At 41.5% G+C, this 24,835-nt stretch overlaps 2 protein-coding genes across 4 annotated transcripts in view; both read left to right on the top strand.

The window, feature by feature from the left end:
* Positions 1–13,976, top strand: part of igf1rb (insulin-like growth factor 1b receptor) — a 47,145-nt gene extending 33,169 nt beyond the window's left edge. For 2 of the 3 annotated variants that reach the window (XM_051379302.1, XM_051379301.1), the window contains exons 9-22: positions 182–417; positions 845–1,012; positions 1,150–1,357; positions 2,262–2,566; positions 2,737–2,870; positions 3,451–3,610; positions 3,752–3,851; positions 4,500–4,570; positions 4,681–4,910; positions 5,039–5,146; positions 5,622–5,784; positions 6,293–6,422; positions 6,553–6,687; positions 7,877–13,976. In XM_051379302.1, coding sequence (XP_051235262.1) covers positions 182–417; positions 845–1,012; positions 1,150–1,357; positions 2,262–2,566; positions 2,737–2,870; positions 3,451–3,610; positions 3,752–3,851; positions 4,500–4,570; positions 4,681–4,910; positions 5,039–5,146; positions 5,622–5,784; positions 6,293–6,422; positions 6,553–6,687; positions 7,877–8,393 — 2,665 coding nt within the window. In that variant the 3' untranslated portion in view covers positions 8,394–13,976. The remainder of the gene's footprint in view (positions 1–181; positions 418–844; positions 1,013–1,149; positions 1,358–2,261; positions 2,567–2,736; positions 2,871–3,450; positions 3,611–3,751; positions 3,852–4,499; positions 4,571–4,680; positions 4,911–5,038; positions 5,147–5,621; positions 5,785–6,292; positions 6,423–6,552; positions 6,688–7,876) is intronic. The other variant, XM_051379303.1, reaches the window with a different exon arrangement.
* A 1,182-nt stretch (positions 13,977–15,158) lies between these two features.
* Positions 15,159–21,663, top strand: lrrc28 (leucine rich repeat containing 28). Its single transcript, XM_051379868.1, has 10 exons — positions 15,159–15,326; positions 15,728–15,964; positions 16,680–16,720; positions 17,313–17,350; positions 17,783–17,920; positions 19,248–19,454; positions 19,542–19,644; positions 19,823–20,007; positions 20,202–20,361; positions 20,530–21,663. The coding sequence occupies exons 2-10, from the start codon at positions 15,797–15,799 to the stop codon at positions 20,597–20,599; spliced, it is 1,110 nt and encodes a 369-aa protein (XP_051235828.1). The 5' UTR covers positions 15,159–15,326; positions 15,728–15,796; the 3' UTR covers positions 20,600–21,663.
* The last annotated feature ends 3,172 nt before the right edge of the window (positions 21,664–24,835 follow it).

The raw sequence follows: 24,835 nt of genomic DNA, 5'->3' as shown, positions 1-24,835 counted from the left end.
GCTTGCTCAAGGACACTTTGACATGTGGCACCAGGAGCCGGGGATTGAACCCACAACCTTCCGATTAAGGAACGACCCGCTCTGCCTCTGAGCCACAGCCGCCTCCAACTCAATAATAGGTATGAATACAACTATGTGTTATGTAGCCAATAGCCTCTGACTCGAACCGTCTTCCTTCCAGGCCATACCAGAACATCACGGAGTTCGAGGGGCAGGATGGCTGTGGCTCCAACAGCTGGAATATGGTGGATGTGGAGCTGAGGCCAGACAAGGACTCAGACCCAGGAGTCCTGCTGTCCAGCCTAAAGCCCTGGACGCAGTACGCTGTATTCGTTAAGGCGATCATCCTGATGGTGGATGATAAACACATGCCTAGTGCGAAAAGCAAGGTGGTCTACATCCGCACCAGCCCTTCAGGTAGATATAATTTAAAGTCATCATCAGGGTTACGAGCAACCAAATGTTGCCGCTTCATTATCAGATGGACGTGGGATTGTTTCACGATAGCGTTTCTGGATGTGATCCAAACATGGTGTAAGGAGATGGAGAGGAAGACTGTTTTAGTAAACACAGCTGCAACTCGAAGAGATGGAGCAAAACTGATTTACAAAAGCTTTAATATAATTAGATGAAATGGAAGACCGCTTTAAATAAATCCAGCTGCACTGTAAAGTCATAGCAGTGCTCTGATGTCAGAGGATCACATCTGCACTGGCAGACTGTGCATCCTAGCCCGGAGGAGAAAGGCCTTTCCTACAAGTTCTTAGAAATCAGGTTTGCTGTGTCAAGCAGCCACAGGGTGACACTGAGATCAGCATAATTTAGTTCTTTGTCTCTGTTTCAGCGCCCTCCATGCCCCAGGATGTGAGAGCGTACTCTAACTCATCTACGCAGCTGGTGGTGCGTTGGTCACCCCCTATCTCCCCAAATGGAAACCAGACTTACTACCTAGTCAGATGGCAACAACAAGCTGAAGACAGAGAGCTCTATCAGCACAACTACTGCTCTAAAGGTATACACACACACACACACACACACACACACACACACACACACACACACACACACACCTTATACATTTCACCTTATCGCTAGTTGTTGAGTTAGAGTACACCTGTCATAAAACGCATCCTCTGCTTCCTCATCCAGAGTTGAAGATCCCCATAAGGATTGCTGCCATAGGTGTGGGAGACCAGGAAGAGGACACCAAACCCACTAAGCCAGACCCTGACGGGGCAGACAAAGGCCCCTGTTGCCCCTGCCCCAAATCAGTCGAGGACCTGGAGGCCGAAGCTGCTGACGCCTCTTACCGAAAAGTCTTTGAAAACTTCCTGCACAACTCTATTTTTACACCAAGGTAGGCGACTCATCATCATTGTGTTGCTGCATGGCAGAGGTGTGGACTGACTAACTTCATATTTTTGTTTAAACCACAATGATGATGACTTCAAAAGAAAAAACTAAAATATAAATGTATGAACACAGAAAGATTTTACCTCTTTGGCTATGCTTGATTTAGGTTGTCTGTCTGCTGCTTTGCTCTTCAGGCATCTGCATCATACTTTCTATCTCCAAACACACACACACACACACTTATGCAGAAAGAGAAATCTAATTAAAAGTAAATTGGTAAAGCTCTTGAAAAGTGTATACACATTTAGCGTTAGATTAAACAAAACTTGGTACACACTCTTTTCTACTGGGACAAAAAAACTGTAACTCCTCTCCCATTTAACCAAATGTCATGAAATTGAATACAGCTTAGTTTTGGTATATCACATATTGGCATATAACTGCTTGTAAAAGTTCAGTACCTACAAAATCCACCGAGCTGTTTGGTCATTTTATTTAGAATCTGCCCACCAAGTTTCATCACAGCTGCTTAAATTAAGGCCAAATGGCAATGGAAACAACCAAGTCAGTCATAGACTGAAGGTTGAACGAGGAATTATTTGCGATCAACATGGAACCTAAAACAATACCTCCTTGTGACAGTCATATGTTGTGCTTCATCAACTTCTGTAAACAAAGCCCTGCTCATCTGCAGTGCATCTCTTTGTTAATGTTACTTTTTCATTTTACTTTTGCCAGTTTCTTCCAGATGTCCCTCCTAGCATTTGGGAGAGGAAAATAAATTGTTCTTTGTAGATTTTTGATGTTTCCCTACTCTTAAAACTTCTCCCTGGTAACTTTCTCCTCCATCCATCCCTCCTTACCTCCCTTGTATCTCCACTCTACCACCCTCTTCCTCTCACCATCAGGCCATCAGATCGTCGCCGCAGAGATCTCTTTGGGGTAGCCAACTCCACTCACTCGCGCCGCAACCGGCTGCACACCAACAGCAGCACTGTCCCGCCTCTCCAAGCTGCTGGTAACAGCAGCACTGCAGATGTGGAGCCAGCAGACAGAGAGTTTGAGTTTGCGGAGCAAGCAGTGACGGAGCGGGAGCTGCAGATCTCTGGCCTGCAACCTTTCACAGTTTACCGCATCGACATTCATGCCTGCAATCGACAGGTCCAACGCTGCAGTGCCGCAGAGTTCGTCTTCTCCAGAACCAAGCCTGCAGGTTAGAGGAGAAGTGATCCATATACAAATATATAGCATATTCCAGCCAGAACTCTGATGGTAGCTGGTAAATGTTGAAGCAGAAGTTGTTAAAAAATACACTGGATGCATGAGGCTATATTCAGACCTCTGTGTTTGCCATGGTAACCTATTCTCCCTGCGGTTTTGCAGAAAAGGCTGACGACATCCCCGGCCCAGTGACCTCTGAGGGCCATGAGGACTGGATGTTTCTGCGCTGGCCGGAGCCACATCACCCCAACGGACTCATCCTCATGTATGAGATCAAGTTTAAACTGGCTTCTGAGGTAAGACAACATCTGTTCATCTACCTGCCAGCTCACTGAGGAGCAGCCATGTTTCACAAGAACCAAGAAGCAAGACAATGAACTCAAAATGTTTATTCAGAAGACTATTTATTAGTGCTGTCCACATCTGAAATGCTGGTTGCTGGCCCCTCTGTCATTTAGTATACCCTATCCTACATGCAAACTATACATGCATACTTTGGCTTCATTGACTAAATAAGTCTGTTGCCTCCTCGTTTGTACGTTTATAAGAATCTAAATTAACTTTTTTTTGCCACTGATAAACAAAAAAATTCAAATAAGTGGCACAAATTGGTCCTACAAGTAGATATAGACCAATCAACGAGCATATAAGTAACATGACATAGTGAACCTCCTTTTATTTATTAATCATGAGCAAGGCGAGGCTGATTCTGAAAATCCTGTCTGTACTGATTGTTGCACAGTGAAGATGAGAAACAGCAGGTCTTAAATTCAGTTTTGAATTAAAAAATGTAAAATTCAGTCTTTGATGTGTGTGTGTGTGTGTGTGTGTGTGTGTGTGTGTGTGTCTGTGTCTGTGTCTGTGTGTGTGTGTCAGACCGAGAAGCACGAATGTGTGTCTGCTCATTTGTATCAGACTCAGCAAGGCGTTCGGCTGTCCAATCTCAGTCCAGGAAACTACTCGGTCAGAGTCAGAGCCACATCGCTGGCTGGCAATGGCTCCTGGACACCCACTCTGGATTTCTATGTGGCTGAACGTAAGACAGACACACTAATCTCACACATGCATAATCAAAGTCCATCACTACTTTCCACTGTATCTCTACACCTATTTTGTAACAGCGCAGAAATAATCTTCACTGTAATAATTAAAGTAACCAAGGTGTTTTACCCGACAGGATATGAAAACGTCCTCTACGCTATGATCTTTGTTCCCATTGCCATCATCATATTCATCTGCGTTTTAGTCACGATGCTGGTGGTCCTCAACAGGAAAAGGTGTGTGTTTCTGTCTACTGTAATACAAACTTGTCTCAGTATACTTTTTTTCATCAATAAAGACCTATGTACTTAAATGTTGTGTACACTTCCTAGGGAAAAAGATATTAGATTGAGATTAGATTGAGATTACAGGACATACTCTGTGGGTTCCTCATGATGATGTAGCAGAGTTCTCTCTCTCCACTAGATAATGTTTCAACCAGTTGCTAATGGTCAGTGTGCCCACATTAGGATCTGTGTTTAATGACAAACCACTGGAACCAACAAACCGACCAAAGCAAAATGCTTTTACCAATCATAGTCTGTAAAACTAGGTGGCAAATAAAGTTAGAATTTCTATTTTGTCATTGGCACTCTCTTGTGTTTGTGGTTGTACCTTTCATAATATTTAGTATCTGTTGGTGTTCAAATATTTACCTCGAAGGAAACTTAAGATGTCAGAAAAATGATCTATTTCCATGATTTAAATGCTTTTGGACAATGAATGTTGTGATATAAGGAAATGAACGTATGCAGCATTTTGCCAATGGTCTTTGGACGCTAAAACTGTGAAATGTATGATTATACACCATGCACATCCCAAGTATGGGGTGTGTGTGGTGTGTGCAAGTGTGCCTGTAAACACTTTTGTTTTGTTTCGGTCAGGAACAGCGACCGGCTTGGAAATGGAGTCCTGTACGCCTCCGTCAATCCAGAGTACTTCAGCGCTGCAGAAAGTGAGTGAAGTGTGTATGTGAGAAATGTAGTGCACATTTTTATTGTTGTCAGAATAACTGAAAACATCTATGCAGGGTCTTTTATCAACACCTTTTTCTTTTCTGTGCAGTGTATGTACCAGATGAGTGGGAGGTGGCACGGGAGAAGATCGCCCTGAGTCGTGAGCTCGGGCAGGGGTCCTTCGGCATGGTGTATGAGGGCTTGGCGAAGGGCGTGGTCAAAGATGAAACGGAGACCCGGGTCGCAATTAAGACCGTCAACGAGTCGGCCAGCATGAGGGAGAGAATAGAGTTTCTCAATGAAGCCTCTGTCATGAAGGAGTTCAACTGTCACCACGTGGTACGTACACTATACACACCCACACAAACGCACACATTAAGATCCTACAGCGCAGTGGTGTGTTCTACATTGTACAGTTTCAGTCAGTTCTTGTGTCATGGTGATGTGGCATGCTGTGTTTGGTGCAGGTTCGTCTCCTGGGGGTGGTTTCTCAGGGCCAACCCACCCTGGTCATCATGGAGCTAATGACTCGGGGAGACTTGAAGAGCTACTTACGCTCTCTCCGACCGAAAGAGGTACCGTCTGACCTAATTACTTGCATCGACTCCTTCCCACCACGTCCCTCTTCTGTGGACATGGATAACTGCTTGATTTGATTGTTGATGATTTGAATTGACACAAGTTTGTACTTAAAATTTACCTCCAGCTGTTGTCCAAGCAACAAGTTCTTAAGCTTGAACCTGCAGATGTGCAGACTTATTCCCAGTTAGCTGTAAATTAGTGGCATTATGATCAGGACTTATTTTTTTTATCACTTAAATTTATGAATTGTACTTGCCTAAGGTACAGACTGTATATACTTTGATTGCAACAACCAGTTGCTGCAAATTGGAATAAGTTAAACTAAAGGTAGTATTTTACTCCATACTTTGCTGTGAACTGATCACATGGCAAATAACATCATTAATGGTAACCTTTGGCTCAGCTGCCAGACCTTGTTCTTTTTCTGTGGACTTACTCTCTCCCTTCTGTCTGTCTCTCTGTCTCCAGCAGCAGTGGTCGAGCCTGTCGCTCCCTCCTCTGAAGAAGATGCTTCAGATGGCCGGTCAGATCGCCGACGGCATGGCTTACCTCAACGCCAATAAGTTTGTCCACAGAGATCTGGCAGCCAGGAACTGCATGGTGGCTGAGGACTTCACTGTAAAGATAGGAGGTAAAGAACTATCAGATCTATGGAGCAGAAGTGGGAGATGGTGCTCATTACATGGAATTCGTGAAATCATTGGATGACCAATTAATCAGGGTAACCTTACTCCAAGTAAAGGGAACCCACTGAGGGGCAGAGGCTCCATCACTGTGTTTTCATCAGCAGATCCCGAGCTGAGGACATCATGTCTCCAGATTTATTTCCATTTGAGACAGTTATGGTCTCAATGGCATTTTTTAAATGTCTGTTACACCAGTAGTGAGTGATCTGTAAGGGATTATGGTTACTATAGTAATATGACTAGGCCTATATTCTCAGTAAAGAGCGCCCTCCTGTGGAATATGTGGACCCATACAACACAACAAGTACAACAACAAGAAGTCTGAGGACATTTACACCCTACACTTTTTAAAACAGTTAAAACCATCTTCATCAAATGCTTTGGGGTCTTTTTTTATAAACATTATCAATGCATCTCCTCCTCCCTGTGTGTGTGCCTATGTTGTGTGTGTAGACTTTGGCATGACCAGAGACATCTATGAGACCGATTACTACCGCAAAGGTGGTAAGGGTTTGCTCCCCGTCCGCTGGATGTCACCCGAGTCTCTGAAGGACGGAGTCTTCACCACCACCTCTGATGTCTGGTAAGCAGGTGCACACAAATAAACAAACACACATATGGTGGCTTCATTTTCTGTGTTTACTGCTTCCAAAAATATGTTGGAGTCTGGTCATGATACTGGAAGACATACTAACTTCTCTCCCCATGTGTAGGTCGTTCGGGGTTGTATTATGGGAGATTGCAACTCTGGCAGAACAGCCCTACCAAGGTCTGTCCAATGAGCAGGTGCTCCGCTTCGTCATGGAGGGAGGGCTGCTGGAGAAACCACAGAACTGTCCTGACATGCTGTAAGACACCAACACACACAGCAGATTTCACACATTTCTATCTACACTTCAACTTTCTGTCTGCAATGCTTTCCCCTACTTTCCTAGTTAAAGCACAAGTGAGCACTGTTTACTCACACAAACAGTGAAGAAGTACTGCTGCCCACAGTGCTGATTGCTCTTACGCCCCGCCTGTTTGTCACTGTGTGCTCCATCCATGGTGCATTTGTTCTTAATATGAAACAGCCCGAGTGTAAATCCACATTAAAAGAGTTGTGAGCGTGGCAGACAAATTTGGCCACAGACCACAGAACGTTGAAGAAGCATCAGATGTTGAAGTCATGAGGAGAACAAATGTGTAGGCATAGCATTCTCTAACAGAAATTGTTGTATAAATGTGTTGTCCATAAACGTATTTGTCTAAAGATACTTGTTTAGTGATTGTTTTAAAGCATCATATGGCATATGTGGTAGCTTTGCATTAGATTTTGAGAGGACGCATTAATTCTGATCCACCGCTTCCTGCGTAAGCAACTCAGCTGTAGGCAATACTTCAGTATTTTGGGAAATATGCTTATTTGCTTTAATGCCAAGAGTCAGATGAGAATTTTGATACCACTTGCATGTCTATATTTGAACAACGTAGCTATAGTGGATCAGACCGGATATACTTACCAGCTGTCGCTGTACTCCAAAAATAAAAATGTACTTTAGTTAGTGATCCTATAGCGGAACCAAGAATCATTTAGTTAATCTGCACATGCATACAAATGCACTGAAAGTAAAACTTTTTTACAGGTGAAATGTTGTGGCACAGCATTTGGTTTGGTTCACGTACCGTAGGCTTTATAGCTGCAGAAGTGCTGTGGAAACCAAGAGCATAACATATCTGCAAATTAATGAATTTCTGTCAGAGAAAGCATTTGCGACATTTGATGTAACATAAAGGTTGCCATCTTGGTGTTTCAGGCTTGTCAGATCCAGGTTTAATCTAGAAACCAGCTCCTTGCTTCATAAACAAGAAGTGGGGGGGGTTACTTACAGCCGTTTTAGCAACAGAAAGCAAACATTTGGCAAAAGTAAATATTGGCTTGTCAGTAGGAAGGTGCAGTTCCTCTGGATAGAGTCATTACTACAGGAGGACATGTTGTTGATGCAGACTGAGCTAACCCCTGTGTGTGTGTGTGTGTGTGTGTGTGTGTGTGTGTAGGTTCGAGCTGATGCGAATGTGTTGGCAGTATAATCCTAAAATGCGTCCAGCCTTTGTGGAGATCATCAGCAGCATAAAGGATGAGCTGGAGCCATCTTTCAGAGAGGCCAGTTTCTTCTACAGCGCCGATAACAAGCCGCCCGAGGCTCCGCAGCTGCACCTGGACAAGATGGACAACATGGACGACATTCCTCTGGAACCCCCCTCTTCCACACAGCCACAGCAAACCCCAGTCTCCCAACAGACCCCACCCTCCCCAAGCTCAGAGGCTCCACCCGCCCCGTCGCTAGCACCCAGCTCCCCCTCATCTCCCTGTACATCCACCGCTGCCACGGACAAGCAGCCCTCTGGCCAGCAGGCAGCCAACGGGCTGTCAGGGGCGGGCCTTGCAGCGGGGTCAGGGCTCGGATCGGGCTCAGTGCGGCCATCTCTGGACGAACTGCCGCCGTACGCACACATGAACGGAGGACGCAAAAATGAACGGGCCATGCCTCTCCCGCAGTCCTCCGCCTGCTGATTGGACAGACACCCACCAGACTGCACACCCTGCCACCTGCTGCTCCGCAGAACCTGAGGTCTCAGTGGGTGTGGCCTCCTTTTTTTTTTTTTTTTATCTCATACAGCAAAACCATGTCCACCTGCTGGGTGTAGCTACTCAGTGAGGAGCAAAGACTCACAGGAAGACTGTCACTAAGTCCATGTTCTGCTGTACCTCCACACACTTTCTTTCCATATTATTCTAGTTTTGGTTTCTACCAGCTGGCTGTCAGATGTGACACTGCCCTTGCTGCTGAGTGGGAAGACCAAAAAACGGTAAAAGAAAGAAAAAAATTGTAATTTTGGGGAGACCTCTCTCTTTATGGCTGAACTTATTTTATATATTGTTGTTTGTTACTTTTTTATATGTATTTCCAAATGGGAAAACAAAATGTGTAGGCCTTTATAAATGACCGGCGTTTTGGTCGCTTTTGGGCGGGCATTATGGTGAAACTGTTGCATAAACTAAATGCATATCTAATGAAAAAGCACTTCAGAGAGGTCAGGGTCTCCATCGGTCGTTCAGTAGTCTCATTGCTCTGCAGGCTGGTTGTCAGCGTAATGCTGGGTCAACAGCCGATCCGCTGAAACAAAGAACCAGAGGGAGAAAGGTCAAATCTGCCAAATTAGTTGCCAAAATTGTACTTTTTGTCAAATTCTCACTTCTGTAGTCTTGCCCTTCTCCAAACACACCGGATTGAAAATGGAGGCAACAAAAAAAGCACTTTGATCTGCTACCACACCGTTCTTAAAATCTGTGATCAAAGGGGATATTGACTTCCCTCTACAGTCCTACACTACTCTTCTATTTTTGTTTGATATCCACCGCTACTGTACTCAACACAAATTGAAGTCATGGACCTTGGTTACATCAGTTTATCTGAAATTGAGCCACATCCTCTCACAAAGTGCTGTTCTGTTGTGGTTTAAAAGCCAAATCCAGTCAATGAAGAAGCAAAAAAAATAAATCCTTGAAGCAAGGACTGCGGAGGGAAGAGCGTAAAGTGGAAAAACCAATATGAACACTATATCTATATCGTCTCTTAATTGGGGTTTGCTCTGAGTTCAGAGGCATCCTTGTTGTTGTATACAAACAGGTATTTTTTTAGACTAGTCATTAGTCTCCAACATTTAAAACATCTCTACGTGGGCAGAGCATTTATGTACGCAACCAGTTTTTGTGTCACTTTTTTAACTTTTATACGGTTGGAGACATTCATCATGTACAGAAAGAAGCTGCTATTCCTTTATTTCTCTTGTGGTTGTAATATAGTTAATATCTATCTATCTATATATATATATCTATATCTATATATAGATATAGATATCTATATCTATATAGATATATATAGATATATATAAAAAGAGATGAACTACGAACGTTTCCACTACAGTCCATTTTTTAATGCTTGTAATTGTGTAAAGTGTATCTGAGCTGGTTTCGTTTCTGTGTTCGCGTAAAGGTACGACAATTTGCCTTGTGTTTTGAAACACCGGTAACTTCCCCTCCCATCTGACTAGAGGACAGTGATGGTACCCGTAACCATCGATGCTCTCGTGTTCTCTCGGGATGCCTCAACCTCTGTCCTCTAGGGTATATACTCATACTCAGAGTCAGGCTTCACTGCTGAGTCCCAACTAAATCTCAGGTCAAAGAGAAAAATTTAATCCTTTTGTACTTTCCTTTTCTTTTTCTCTCTCTCTCTCTCTCTTTTTGTGCTGTTATTACATTGAGACATCCAGTCTGGTGTGTGTGTGTGTCTGATTCTATGTCCCTCTGACTCTGCTATTTCATTTTCTGTGATTGTTAGACAAGAGCAGTGTTTCTGAGACCAGAAGGGGGTTTGGATGGATGGATTCTTGCACTTATTGAATGGAGCCCCAATACTGGCAAAATGTAGTAAAAGGTTATCAGACAAGTCAGAATATAAGTGAGTACATACATAAATAATATTTGGTCACATTTAATAATTTGTCTACTCCCAATTTCCCTGATTTGTTAATTTTATTTTAGCCAGCTACCTAGCTGAAGCTGACTTTTATCATAAAAGCCCCCCACTTAGTGCACGTAATGTTAATCATCCATATACTGTGCTGCATACTTGGATGGACTTATTTCCACTCTGGACAAGAGACATGCACTTAAAGACGAAGAAGCCAGTTAAGGTTGTTAGCATAGCTTTATGATTAAAGTTAGCTGCAGCCAGGTAGCTTGCAGAAACCACTTGTGCTCTGTGTCTTTAGCTATCAGTTCGATTAGGTGACAGTGTGAGTTGTAAGAGCGAGAATGAAATTAGGAAAACTATGGAGCTATTGAAAAAGAATAGAGGCGTGAAATGAATTACATTTTAGTATTGACAAGTTTTATATTTCTGTTTACTCTCCATTTTAATCATTTAGACAACAGTTCTATTTTTGACCTGTCTGATAACCTTTTATTAACTCGTGTCAGTTCCAGTTTTCCATATGTTTGTGCTGTGTAATAACACTGGCTTCAAGGTACAAAGTAAATGCAAAACGATTTATTTAAATGTAGCAGCGAGCCTTCACATCTCTAAAGGCAAGTGCAAAAAACCCCCTGTCTGTAGGATAACTTCACTTCCTGCTAATCAACCTCTCTCTTGAATCTAGCGTGGTTTTCTGTATGCTGCTGGAGCAATCCACATTATTTATCTTTTTACAACATATTAACGTGTTTGTAGACGATTGCTGAAGTTAAATTGCGTTGAGAAAGGAGTGGAATTATCTTACAGCACTGAGAGATTTGTTTTAATGCTTCGGAAAAAGTAACTGAGGATGACGCTAAAAACATTGATGAGAAGAGCACATTTAAATGATTATAATATTAAAACTGATGAACTAACTGAGCATAAACAGACTGCTTTAGGTTCATGGGAGAAACCAATCGCACTAAAATATGAAGACGATCATGGAATAGTGGAATAATTAAAGGCCCATTCACCTCAGAAAGTTTTCATTCCCAGCCCAGATGTTCCTTGGTTACTTTTTTTTTTTTTTTTTTTTTGTGAAATCACTGTACAAATTCCCCACAGGTCTTTTTTCCTTCAGATTTTTTTTGATGTTCTTTTGCCCTTTTGGAGGAAGGTTTTGTTATCCCTTCAACCATCCATCTACCTCACTCTTTTTTCAATCTCTTTACATGTACAGAAAAACAGAACATCTCATCTCTGTTGTCCGGCTGTAATTAAACCTTACGGAGGGCTGTTTTAATATGGTCAAATTCAAACCACAAACCAAACCATCCTGGAGGGGGGAGGAGGAGGGGGCACAGAAACACGGTGAATGATGAAAACCAGGTTCATGCTGGTAAATGTTTCCCTCTGGTCTTGCAGGTAATCAGCAAACCATTCAGGCTCCTCAAACCTACAGCCTGAAGTCCGGCCTCAGTTTGTGCCTCTCCTGTACCGCCGTTACATTCGAGTGACATCGCTGTGCATATGGGGTTTTTGGTTTTTGTTTTCTGGGGCGGGGAAGGGGGGTCGTAATTTAACAACGCATACTGCTGTTCCGAAGGCATTTCCAGAATCCTCAAAGACTCTTTGAACATCACTTTGATGAACATGATGTTTAACCTGTTTACCCAAGTTGGGACTATATTACATAGCTCCCTGCTTATTTTGTACAACACAAGAAAAAATATGAACACATTATTCTGAAAATAATACAGTGTACTAGGTTTGAGCGAGTACTCTGCTGCAGTGCGCGTCAGGTACAGATAATGTACTTTTTTACAAGTATTATCAGAGTACAATCTGTCAGTATCCGTACTTGTAAATATAGCAACTTTTCTATATAAAAAAAGTCTTAAAATAGTTTCTCTTGTGATCAAAAAACGTTTTTCTGAAGGTCAATTCTGAGGCTGTTCTCTAAATAGTGTTCTAATAAATATAGCAACTTCTGATCAACCCATATGGATTTCAGGCTTAAATGAACAACTCCGGGGTAGTCCCACACACTTTTTAGTAGGTTGAGCGGATACAGATAATGGCCATCTCTACAGTGTAGCATGTAGACTAATGTAACTGATAATGAAACTTGTACACATTGCACACAGACGTATGGTGTTTCCGGCTGCCATCTCTGTTTGGATTAGGAGATTCTTTTAGTTTTTTTTTTGTTTCGTGCTGCAGACAGAATATTTTTTATCCAGATGGTTAACCAGAGTCTTTGAGGAATTTGTAAATCCCTTCAGAGTGTTCAGTGTTGTTTCTGGGTTTTTCCAAAGAAATAAATCGCATGCTTAGCTCTGTGAATGTAATGGTAATACATAAGAGGCACAAACGAGGCTGCCAGAAGGCATCCGTTGGGGGAAAACATACAATCTTTTAAATCCATATATGGCTTGTTACATTGTGCTTTTGGTCATTATTAAAAGGGCCATACTGTCTTTAAGCAAGAAGTAATTTACTGACTGAAAACTATTGATTTTCTGGTCTAGGCGTGTGTCTAAAGATGCTGTTACAATATCTTCAAACACTTTGACCCATTAGCAATGGAACTGGAGGCATGTAGATACAGGACTGCAGTCTTTCACCACATAAAGATGGACATTATGGGACTTCTGTCAGTCGCCTCTGGCTGCTTTGTGGGGATCCGTTTGTCTAGTCTGGGACAGTTTACACTGGTTAACTTTCAACACAACACCATTTATGACATTCTGTCAATCATTTGTTGGATATATAGTGAAAATGATAACGTGTGTGTAACTGTTAATGACATTTCCATTCTCAGTCTTTGCTGAAACCTTCTGTTTCTCATCAGTAATTAATGAAACCACACAGAGCAGAAGGAAGTCAGTCAACATCTGGTTTGATTGTTCAAAGACTGGTGACCTGAGAGCTGATTTGTATTGGTTGCTATGGTAACACCTCTGGTAACCGAAGAGCTAGTTACTGATGTTTTGTGTATTACTTCCTCTTGATTCTCCAGGGTTTCTTTTTTTTTTTTGCCATTATGGGACTTTGGCATTGTACCTAGACCTTTTGCCACAGTGATCATAATCCCAGTTAAAAGCATCTTTACTCTTCTCTTTTCCTTCCCTACCTAAACTGGTTTGTAGTCTCAGGCTGGGAGTGATTTTGGGTTCTGGTTACGAGCCTGATGACAGCCGAGTGGTTAGTGTGGTGGCGGTTTTGTGCCAGTGTGTACTGATATAAGATCAGGATGGTCTTTCAGTGTTTGTGGTCTGATTTTTGCCTCACTTTTACCACTGGAACACCTCACAGAGCGGACATAAAATCAAACAAATTTCTTCTTTTTTTTTTTTTTTTTTCCTTTTGTCACATTGATGGCCAATTTGTTATCAAGATTTTGATGTGTGTAAATTATTCATAGCCTTCCAACTCTTGCGTTTCTATTGAAATGATCTGTTAGACTGAGGTTTCATTTTGGTTTTCTTTTGTTCTGCTAAGAATTTTTCCTGTTATCAATATATTCTGAGTACTGGGAAAAATTACTGGCTGAAGGAAAAGAGAACGTCTGTTTCTCCGATTCTTTTTTTCTACACAAGATTTAAGATGAATAAAAATGTATGCAAACTGTTTCACTGTTTGTCTTTATTGGGGAGTGTGTACCATTTGTGCTCCCACATATTAAACGATGCTAGTGAGAGGCTTCACTTGACATCTCGTCTAGTTCGTCCAATGTTTCTCATCTTGAAATAGCTGAATTCACTTTTTAAAATTTGCTCAATGGGTGTTGGTAGGGCTGGGGGTAAATGATTATTTATTAAACGATTAATCGGGAGATTATTTTATCGATTAGTCGACTAATCTAACGACTAATTGGACGATTACCGTGAGTTGGCCAACGTTAGACAGATAACGTTAAAAGTTACTGCAATCTTCTTGCTACCGTTAGACAGATCTGACAGCTGTGCACTTTGGTGGTGTTGGGCTAACCAACGCATCTTAGCTCGCTCTCTGAAACGGAGGCACCTTTTTGCCACTCGTGAAGGAGACAACAACAACAACAACAACAACAAGCACCAACGCTGGCCAAATCAATCTCATGCCCGTGCAGCCCACCCGCAGCAGGCCAGCAACCAAAGCCCACTGGGTCTATGGCACAAGGATTGGTTTAAACTACATACAGCTAAATATACAACTGGAGCCACAACAGAATGGTGTAAAGATGGAGGACAGGTTCAGGCTACTGAAGAGATATATATGTATATATATATATACCATTTTACCACTCTATGGCTTTTGTTTTTTTACACATAAAACATGATGCATTAACTTTCCAGCTGTTGGTTAAATCCTTCACAATAATACATGTCTCACAGGTTAATGTATATTTAATAAAATGTGTACTTTTTGGTCTCTATATGCAGCTTACTGCTCGTACTACCATATGAACAGAGAAAATGTTTTTATCACAATACTTTCCTGTTACAGTTTTGTGTATTTAAGTATTTTCTTCATCACCAAGCAACTATTCAGTAAGTGGATTTGAGTTCTCCGTGCAGGTGATGGAGCTCTCAGGAGAAACATTTCCCGACCCATTTTGTTTAAGATGATAATTTATACATTATTTAAACTCTTAATCTGCGAAGTAACCAGCAACAGTAGCTGACATGTAATAAAGAAGCGATATAAAGGTTTCCCTCTGGTACTTCACACCACTGCAGGAGGGATATGAGCTCATTTATGATGCAGTCTAGTGATGTAACAGCAGGGGGCAGCAGCAGCAGCTTTACACCAGCAGTGTGCTGCGTGACCTTTGACCTGAGACCGGACTGTGACGTCTTACGTTGTTTACGACGGATGCCGTTCAGCGACCCTTCAGTTAGCGTTAGCTTCTGTGCCTTTACAAACAAACGTTCATTATTTGGCGGGCACTGAGCATATGTGGGGAACAAACTAGAATGAAATGGTCCAAACCAATTAAGGTAAATAACTTCTCTCTCTGCGGCTCGTGTTATCGATAGGAATGTGTAGCTAGCATGCTAATGATGCTAGCTAGTGAACTGCAGTCAGTCTGCACTGTGTCTTCTTGCAGGGTGTCCTGTCTCTAGCATCAACGTCCCTGCGCTGTAACAAAACTACCGGGTAACTTTTGGCCTGTTAGAGCAACATAGTTTGTCGGAAACTTTAAATAAACTAACGTTAATATGTTACTGCTGTATTAACTAGAGTTGTAATGGTGCAGAGGCTTAAAACACTACGAGGTACAGCAGTGTTTGGTTTTATTGATCCTGTCTCATGCTGTGTTATCTGTTCCCAGCTGTAAAGCTCAAAGACACAAACACTGCTGTCCTCTAATGTCTCTGTTCTTTGGGTTATATTTCAGGGAACAGTAATGCCATAGAGGAAGGTCAAGCCAAGTCTCCTCCACCGGGGAGGAGAGGTTTCCTCAGAAATGGCAACTGAACTACATGAAACTATTTTCATGGCCAAGCAGGAGCGCCACAAAAACCTGTTTCTGAACTACAGAAACCTGAATAATTTCCCCGTAGAGCTGCTGAAGGATGAAGGCCTGCAGTTTCTGGAGAGGCTGTACATGAAGAGGAACTCGCTCACTACTCTGGTATCCACACTGGTTTATTTACTGTGTCAGATGCTACTGATACAGTTGGTTGTTGTCTTGTGTTCACAGAAATGCAAAACAGAGCAGGACTCACTATAATTTTACAAATGTTAGAAGTAGTGTGACCAGGTGTCTAGATTTAAAAAGTCTAACGACTGCAGGACAGGTGCTTTTATAGCTATAACTATATTTTTTATCCAGAACATGTGGGTCAAGTGCAGGTTCATCTGTTCATTTTTGTGTTACGTTACACCCAACAGGGAAAATACAAATACAGAGAGTCACTACAAAGTCACAAACTATGGAGATTTAGGTGGAATATGATGGAAAGTAATACGAAGAAAATACTACAACAAAGACTGGAAAACTACTTATAACTGTCTGAAGATGGTGGAAGGCGACTGTCGCATAAGACCGGATGAAACTTTAGCTTCCTTTTATGCTTACTGTATTTACTTAGCATGTGAGGCGGGGGAGTTGCATTCATATAAAATGTATTTTTTAAGTCCCTCACATGTTAAAGGCCTAACCTGTAACCTGAATAGTCTGCTGCGTGCTACTGAATCAACCAGAGGGCAAAGCGTAGAGCTAAGGAACAGAATAGAAGTTGAGTAGAGTAGCTCACAGTTACTTGTCCCACACTGTGTTACACAACCCCTCTCCTCTCTATCTCCCTCTCTCTCCCTCTCTCTCTCTCTCTCTCTCTCTCCATCAGCCTGACAATCTTGCTCAGAAGCTCCCCAATCTAATTGAACTGTGAGTATTCAGCTAAACTGTGTTTGTGTTTTGTTTGTACAAATAATGATAACAGTTGTTATTTTATAGCAAGGAGTTTGTGGTCATTATTGACTGGTTCACCAGATACTGTGGCTGTGAACTGTGAAAATGATGATTTGTACTAAATGAGGCTGTCTGCTGCATTTCTAAATTATAACTGGCTGGGGATGAGACAACATATGATATTGTTGCGTATCACAAAAAAACCCACTAAAAATATATTGTGGTGAATTTCCATTATCTTGATAATTATGAACCGTGCTAATCATGAATATCCTCACGTGGCTTGACTTGAGAAAGCCTTCTAGCTCGCCAGCATACAGTCCTGTATTGATTTCCTGATTTATTTTGAACAAGGGGGCAAGGGAGAGCCTGCATTTTTCCAAAATTGTTCCCCTGTCAGCATGACTGAAGGCTCAGCTTGCCCCACAAGAGTTAAAATACTCTAGATTCCAAAATAAATTACAGGGAGATGAGGTTTCTATCCGTGGCCTGTGAATAAATATATGTACGTAACATCAAATAGATTGATCAATTCTGATTGTAACATTTATTATTTTTTCCTTTTAAGGTATTTGCACTCAAACAACATCGTCATTATTCCAGAAGGTAAGTCGTCTGTTATCTCATAATAATGTGCTAGTCTCTAGTGTTTTGGGGGTTTTGTTGTCACAACGCATGACTGTTATACTTGTGAATGCTTTCAATTTATTACTAAAAGACAGATTCAGAGTGATTCAGCAGTTTTAAATATGGCAATAGTTGATTCAGGTGCGATTGAGATTGTGGGACAGTTTAAGAAACATCTTTAATGAAACTAAAAAAGCAAACCAACAACCACAATAAAGATGAGATGCTCAGGAAATCATACATAACACACTTATTAATATTGACATGACATACCATGACATAAAATGGTACATTGGTAAGACCTTCAGTAAGTCAGTAAACTGCAGTGCCTTTGTCTGTGCTTTATCTGAGACCAGCTATGTTAACTTTGTCTTTTGACAATAATGACGGCAACTGTGGTTTCATCTCCAGCTATTGGAAACCTGGCCAGACTGCAATCATTGGACCTGAGCAATAACGCCCTCCAGTTCCTCTGTCCAGAGATTGGCCGACTGAGGTCTCTGCGGCACCTGAGACTGTCCAATAACCAGCTGAAATTCCTTCCTCCAGGTCAGACACAGCAGCCGTTTTTCACTATGCTTTTTGAGTTCATTTTGTCACAGTTCAAATTAAATATATTGGTTCTTCAGCACCACTGCATGAAAGCATCAGACTAATCATAAATGCTTCAAGACCAAAATATCTAAAATGTATGGATTCATCAAAGCTGCAATAAATGTATAGAGTCAAATAAAGATTAAACAATGAATATATCCATGTTAACATTTATCCTGTATGTTTGTGTGCCCCACACAGCTCACCTACATTAGTCTCAAACATATTTATACGATATGCAAGGAATAAAGTCCTCACTGTAGGGTGCAAAGTCTTCCTTGGACATTGCACACGACTGTCAATTTGTCATTGTGAGAATACCAACTTGAATTGAGTTGTAAGTATTATGTTTTCCAGCAGAGGGCAACAGAGTTATTCAACTGAACTGACAACCAACAGAGACATAAGAGCTTCTGTAGAACAAGCCACTGACAGGATTATTTCCTGTGTGCTATAAACACAGCGGGAGAAACACGGTTTTATATAGTAATCAAAGCTAAAATACAGGTTTATAGTTATTTTCATATTATTCTGGATGATTAATAAACACAACTAGTGTTCTACTTAACATTTTCATCTTATATTATGATTTTCAACCTTAGTAGATTTTGTAAATGATTTGACACTGACTGACATTTCACCATTCAACTATTAGTTGTTGAAAACAGAAATGTAAGATGTTAGTCTAATGTTCTACCCACAAGTGACTCAAAAGTGGAAAGTTGTGTTGCATGTCCATAGGATCTTAACACACTCTCAGTTAGACAGAGATCTCTTTGCCCCCTGAAGAGCTTGTATTTTTGTCATGGTCCTTGATGTGCCAAGACAGTTTCATTGCCCTTTAAAGCTCAGTTTAGACATTTTTGAAGTGGTAATTGTGTTAGAAGTAGTCCCCTTGACAACAAAAGGTCACAGTTATGATCACATCAGTCTGTCTCACTTAATTGTCCTCAAGTGACTGAATCCTCTCACTCACTGTAGTTATTGTCTGTGAGGTTAAATGTGATACTGAGAAACAGACAGGTTCCAGCCTTAATATCAGAGTGTTTTGGTTCCAGACTATTAAGAAATGTTCAATAACATGAAAAATAATTATTAAGATTTAGTCAACCTAAATGTCCAAATTGTCCCATTATTAAAAAAATAACTTGCCTTTTTATTAGCTAAATTATCTTAAATTAAAGCTAAATTTTGTGCTGTTTTATTCTGAGATTTGTTTGTTGAAGATCTGATCTGGAAACACTGTTTCAGACTTTGTCTCATGTCTGTCTGACACCTTCAGAGATCGGTGATCTGCAGGAACTGGAGACTCTGGACGTGTCAATGAACCAGCTGGTGTCTTTGCCAGATCGGCTGCACCGCTGTGTTTCCCTTCAGAATCTGACAGCGGACCACAACCCGTTGAGCCACGTTCCTCGGCAGCTCTGCTGGCTCCACCGCCTCAACCAGCTCTCTATGGCCGCCAACCGGCTGACCTTCCTACCGCTCGGTCAGTAATACCCCCCTTATCTGTGTGTTGCCATAGTGATGTAGATATAGTAATGTGTGTGTGTGTGTGTGTGTGTGTGTTTTTCAGATCTGGGCAGATCACGGGAGCTGCAGTTTGTGTTTGTCGACAACAATGTGGACCTAAAAGGCCTTCCCTCCTACTTGTATAACAAGGTCATCGGCTGCAGCGGGTAATACAGCTTACCCAACAGATAACTTTGATATAGTTTAGGACAGTTGGATCAGTTCAACTAATTTTGATGCAGAGTTAATTTAGCCTTGTATTCACTGAATTATAACACACAATTATAAAAGAGTGAAAAATCTTATAATTAAATAAAAAGAAGTGTCTGTGTTTGTCTCATACAGGTGCGGTGTGTCAGCCCAGGTGTTGGAGGGTGACCTGGGTGAGGCGCTGGGTGAGGCGCTGAGCGAGGCTCTGGTCGGGCTCCCGGCTGAAGTGAAGGTGGTGGGCTCAGAGACGGATAACGTGGTTCCCCTGGAGGAGCTTGCCATGAGAACCCTGCACCGCATCTACCACCACCGCTCAATAGGTGAGTTATATACATACACACACATATATACACACCATATACCGGTATGTGTACATTTTTGTTTTGTTATTTGTTTATACTCAGCAGCTCTCAGTGTCTGATGGTAAAAAGCTATTATTGCACTTACAAAAGTGAAAGTGGGGACCTGTGACTGTATTGTTTGATGAATACTTCCTGTACTGTTCTGTTTTTAGACCTCAACTTGCTGCCTCCCATCAGCCTCCCAAAGAGCCTGCTGGGCCTGCTGCGGTTCCCCCTGGGACACTGCCACCGCTGCAGTCAAGCCATGTTCACCATCATCTACCCCAAACTCTTTCCCCTCCGTGACACCGCACTGGCAGGAGTGCACCGCAGGTCAGAACAAACACACCCCCGTCCTCCCCACCCTGCCTACAGAACGACTACAGACTAGTAACAGCTAGATAGCAACCTCCCTCTTTTTTGCTACAGTGTTGAAAGAGAACTACAAATATTCATATTTGCAAATTAATTGTGCTCATCTTTCTCCTGTTTCCTCTGAAGGACGACTGTGAGTTTTGTGGCCTATTGCTGCTCCAGTCACTGTCTCCGGACCTTTGACCTTCAAGGATGATGTTGCTTTCTCCGTCCCTGTGCACATTCGCTCAGGAGCTGTTGAGTGGTTTCCAGAGAGTGACGGATGATGGCTTTGAATTTGCGTGGATCTTGAAGGTCTGTGTGCGTCAGTGCAGGAGCTCTGTGCTTAATTGACAATACTAAGAACCACAAAGAAGCTGCCTGTGTGGATGTTTGGAAGGTCACACCACCGATGTTTCAACACACTTAAGTCAAAGACTCAAACCTACATGATATTCGTGAGACTAACCAAACGGGAGGATTGTTCCCATGTGCACTTGTGCCCTCAGGACTTTCTGCCAGAAAGCCTTATTACTTGGTTAGGTTTAGGAAAAAAGAAAGTCTTTCTGGCAGAAAGCCCTGAAGGTGAACTTCTCCCACATGCTATTCCTATGTGTGTGGTGGGGATCAAAATAACTGCTATGTGTGAAAACTGCACCCATGTGCTCATTTAACTAGCTCTGTCTAAAAACAGTATTAGACCTGAAGTAACTACTCACAAATGGGCACTTTTTAAGAATAAGCACTATTTGATTTTTGTGAAATCAGTCATTTTTCACAGACGTAGCAGACACATCCCATTGATTGTGGAGTCATATTTGAGGTATTAACATTTGTAGTACAGTTTGTTTTACCGATTACTGAAGACCATTTGAAGTGTACTTTAAAAAAATATGTTTCAATTTGATGTGTCATTTTCAGCTGCAGGTGTAGGGACTGCTACATTAACTCTTCATTAGTAGCCATGTGTCTTTAAACAAAGACACTGAAGTTTAATCTAAGTTTATGTCATGTTGAAATGTTTTTTTTTAATCATTACATAAACTCAAATGCACTCTCTAAAATTTCTAAGAACCCAAAGTGATCAGATTGTTGCAGTAACCTTGTAGAGGTTCACCTACAGCTTGAAGTCACAGGTTTCCTTCATCATCTGTAGGAAATAAGGTTTGTACATTTGCTGTTGCTTGTGTGTTAATGTTACTTACTGTTGTACAATTCTAATTTATCATTTTTTGATTCTGTTGGGTTTGACAGTAAATGTTGACTGATGTTTGACTTTCATTGAATTTGAATCTGTTTTACACCGAAGAGTTCCTCAGAGTGGATTCATGGAAGGTGGCAATTAGCCTGTTAAACACTCAGACATAGAAAACAACACAGAACTAATAGAAACACGGGTCACAACAGCTTAACACCTTCAGTTCTGGTTTCTGTCTGTGTCCTCTCTGTCCAGTTTATAGAAAAGAATGTATCAGTGTATATATGTTTGACTGTCTCTGCGGTAATTCTGGCGATCACTGACATGTAGTTGTTGTTAGTGTTAGAAGGTCAGGACAGTCAAGTTCTTTGGCTTCCCTGCATGTGGGATACAGACCTAACAAACATCCTGGCATCAGGAAGATGTTGTGCCAAAGCCAAGCGTGCCAGGGGAGCTTTGCTTAACTCAGTCTGTCTTTAGTCGGCCAGACCAGCTATCAATCTCATTACATGCACTGGAAACATTGCCGTTTAGTCTTACCTGTATTCCCTCTCTACCTTATATTGTGTTAATTATCTCCAGCAGTTCTTTGAGATAAAAGATGAGTACAAAGTGACAAGAATGGTTCATTTGTGGTCTGGGCATGTCAGTCTGGCACATCAGCTTAACCTCAAATGACAGTGAGGGTGATTCTTTTATTTAAAGTAGTTCAGTTTAGCATGTAAACATTATTGCCTTTATTTTCTTATCAGCTGTCATGCTTAAGGGTACAACTATAAACAAAAAAGACTTTTAAAAGTCAGATTTCTGGCTTCCAGTGTCCAGCGATACCAAAGAATTCTTGTTAAAAGTCTATCAACACATCTTTTATCAATGGAAGTCAACTAAGAAACACGTCCACGTTGAAGGTGCTCTGAAAAGGAATGACCACTTAAAGCCTAAATACTGTGTGTGTGTGTATGTGTGTGTGTGTGTGTGTGTGTGTGTGTGTGTGTGTGTGAGAGGGAGAGTGTGAGAGTGATAATGGAGAGGTGGAGCAGAAAGCACCGCGGCTCCATTACCAGGATCGATGATGTGTTGAGATGAGTGTGAGACCATGATCCTCTCTGGCTGGTGCTTCAGCTTTCTGCCCTCCTCCCTCTGGGACTATCACATCTCTGCTGACTGACTGAACATGTGAAATACCACGCAGGCATGCTGTATGGTCTTATAAAAACACAGGGTACACACACACAACACAAGGAAAGTCTACATAAACAGATAAGGTGCATCCAACATGAGGACAGGGCAGACTGAAACACCCAACAACCAACTGTAAAGACGGCTGATGTAATCCAGAGGAAGTCTTATTGCTCAGCAGGAAGCAATATAAGCCGGCGATAAAAAAAGGTCAGCACCACCTGATTGTGTGAGTGCCGGCGAAACATTTTACTCTTTCTTTCTCTGTGAAATCTGATGCAGTCATGAAGGAAACTTAAAAGGGGGGAGATTTTTCTAAGACTGTGATTAAAAAAAGAATGAGATTAGCGTTTTTGTATTCTGTAGCTTTTCAAGTCGAGTTCATGACCTGTTCATGAAGTGTAAGAAATAGGTTTATCCTGCTACGATTCACCAGAGCAGTCTCTCTTTTTTCTTAGTCCTGCCTCCACAGCCTTGTCACATGAACTCAAGTCCCCCTTCAGTGACACCACATGTCATATAGGCCAAATACATTCATTTGAATTGAATTCAACTGGATAATATTTAACACTTGAATAATAAGTGATAGTAGATATTGTAACAATGTTTACAGTTGAAATATTTGGTGGATTTAGTTTAGTTGTTTATTAACGGTTTATCCATTACTTTTGCTATCAATTTCAACCTTTTTATCCATTATGTTTGGCTGACTATTTCAACGCTTTATCCAGTAATGGACAGTGAAAGGCACCTGGCCATGCATTTGTTATTTTCTTTCTTTTATGAAAATAAAAATTTCAACTATTATGAAAAATATACATTATTGATTTAAATGAATTGTAGTCTACCTAATGTAAAATATCAGATGGAAACATATTATGCATATGTTCATGAGGTGGGTCAGTGGGGGTTGGTCAGTGGTTGTATCAGGACACTCTCCTTGTGGTGCTACTGTCTGTTTCAACCATTTAGATAATTGCTTACATCCCCACCACAATCAGTCGCAACGTGGTGTTACTGCAGACTCAGTATATGGATAGTTTAGTCAAATGGTATTTCTATTCTTTCAAAGCTATTCTTCCCTCTGGGGTGCAAGTACCCCTGGTTGGGACTCAGTGTAATGAACCTCCAGCCACAGATTTTAAACCTGAGTATTTGAAACAAGTTGAATTGGCTATTAAAGGAATTAATTACAAGCTTTTAATAGTCATTAAAACAGTTTCTCTCAAGGTATGGATTAGTTTTTATAAGCACTCAAGTCGATAAAGTAACTGAACGAATTGTGCACTGTGTGTTGTCCTAATATAACTCTGAGTGGAGCCCATATTTTGAGGCACTGTAGCATTTGGATACATGATGCAACACCACAGTAATTTCCTGTGTTGAGTCAGGTGGATCAGAGTTTGAAGGGGTGAGTGTGTGTGTGTGGTGGGGGGGAGTTATCTAGATAACATGGACTCTGAAATGTCACGTCATGAATACAAAATTATTTTCGTAGGGTGTCAATATTCATACTTTTGATCACTTGTTTCAGTGCCATATCCTAAAGCTCTGTTCTCTGAAACATTCTTGTGTTGGTGAGTTGTATTCCTTTGTTAATGTATGATAATACATGCAGTGTGGTATTCAACTAGAAGACTGGTGAGTTCGTCATTCACGTCCCTCTGGTGAGCATGATGTGTTAAATCAAGACCTCAAATGAAGATTTATTCAGAAGAGTCTGCTTGAGCCTTTTCAGAGCGTCTCTGTGCTCATAATTTACAGTTAATCCATCACTGACCTCTGCCACGGTAACAGCCCCACCGTCTGTAACACATAAAACAAACATGCTCTCAAGTTGCACTCGAGGAGTGAAATCGGCCCCCGCTTTAATCAATGACAGTACAGTGAGATTCATTGTGCTCACACTGATTGCTATTGGATCATCAATTTGGGAGGGAGGTCTTTAATGGTTTCACGGATGGCTGGTAATGATCTGGATCACACGTGGAAAAGGTCGATCCATCTTCCGTACAGATCAGATCCCCTGTTCATCTAACGTCTCTCATCAGGCTTAAAGGGTGAACAAGATGTAAA

This window comes from Dicentrarchus labrax, unplaced genomic scaffold (genome assembly GCF_905237075.1).
Source record: "Dicentrarchus labrax unplaced genomic scaffold, dlabrax2021, whole genome shotgun sequence".
Taxonomy (NCBI): domain Eukaryota; kingdom Metazoa; phylum Chordata; class Actinopteri; family Moronidae; genus Dicentrarchus; species Dicentrarchus labrax.
Note: the sequence above shows the minus strand (reverse complement) of the source record. Positions and strands in the feature narration are given on the sequence as shown.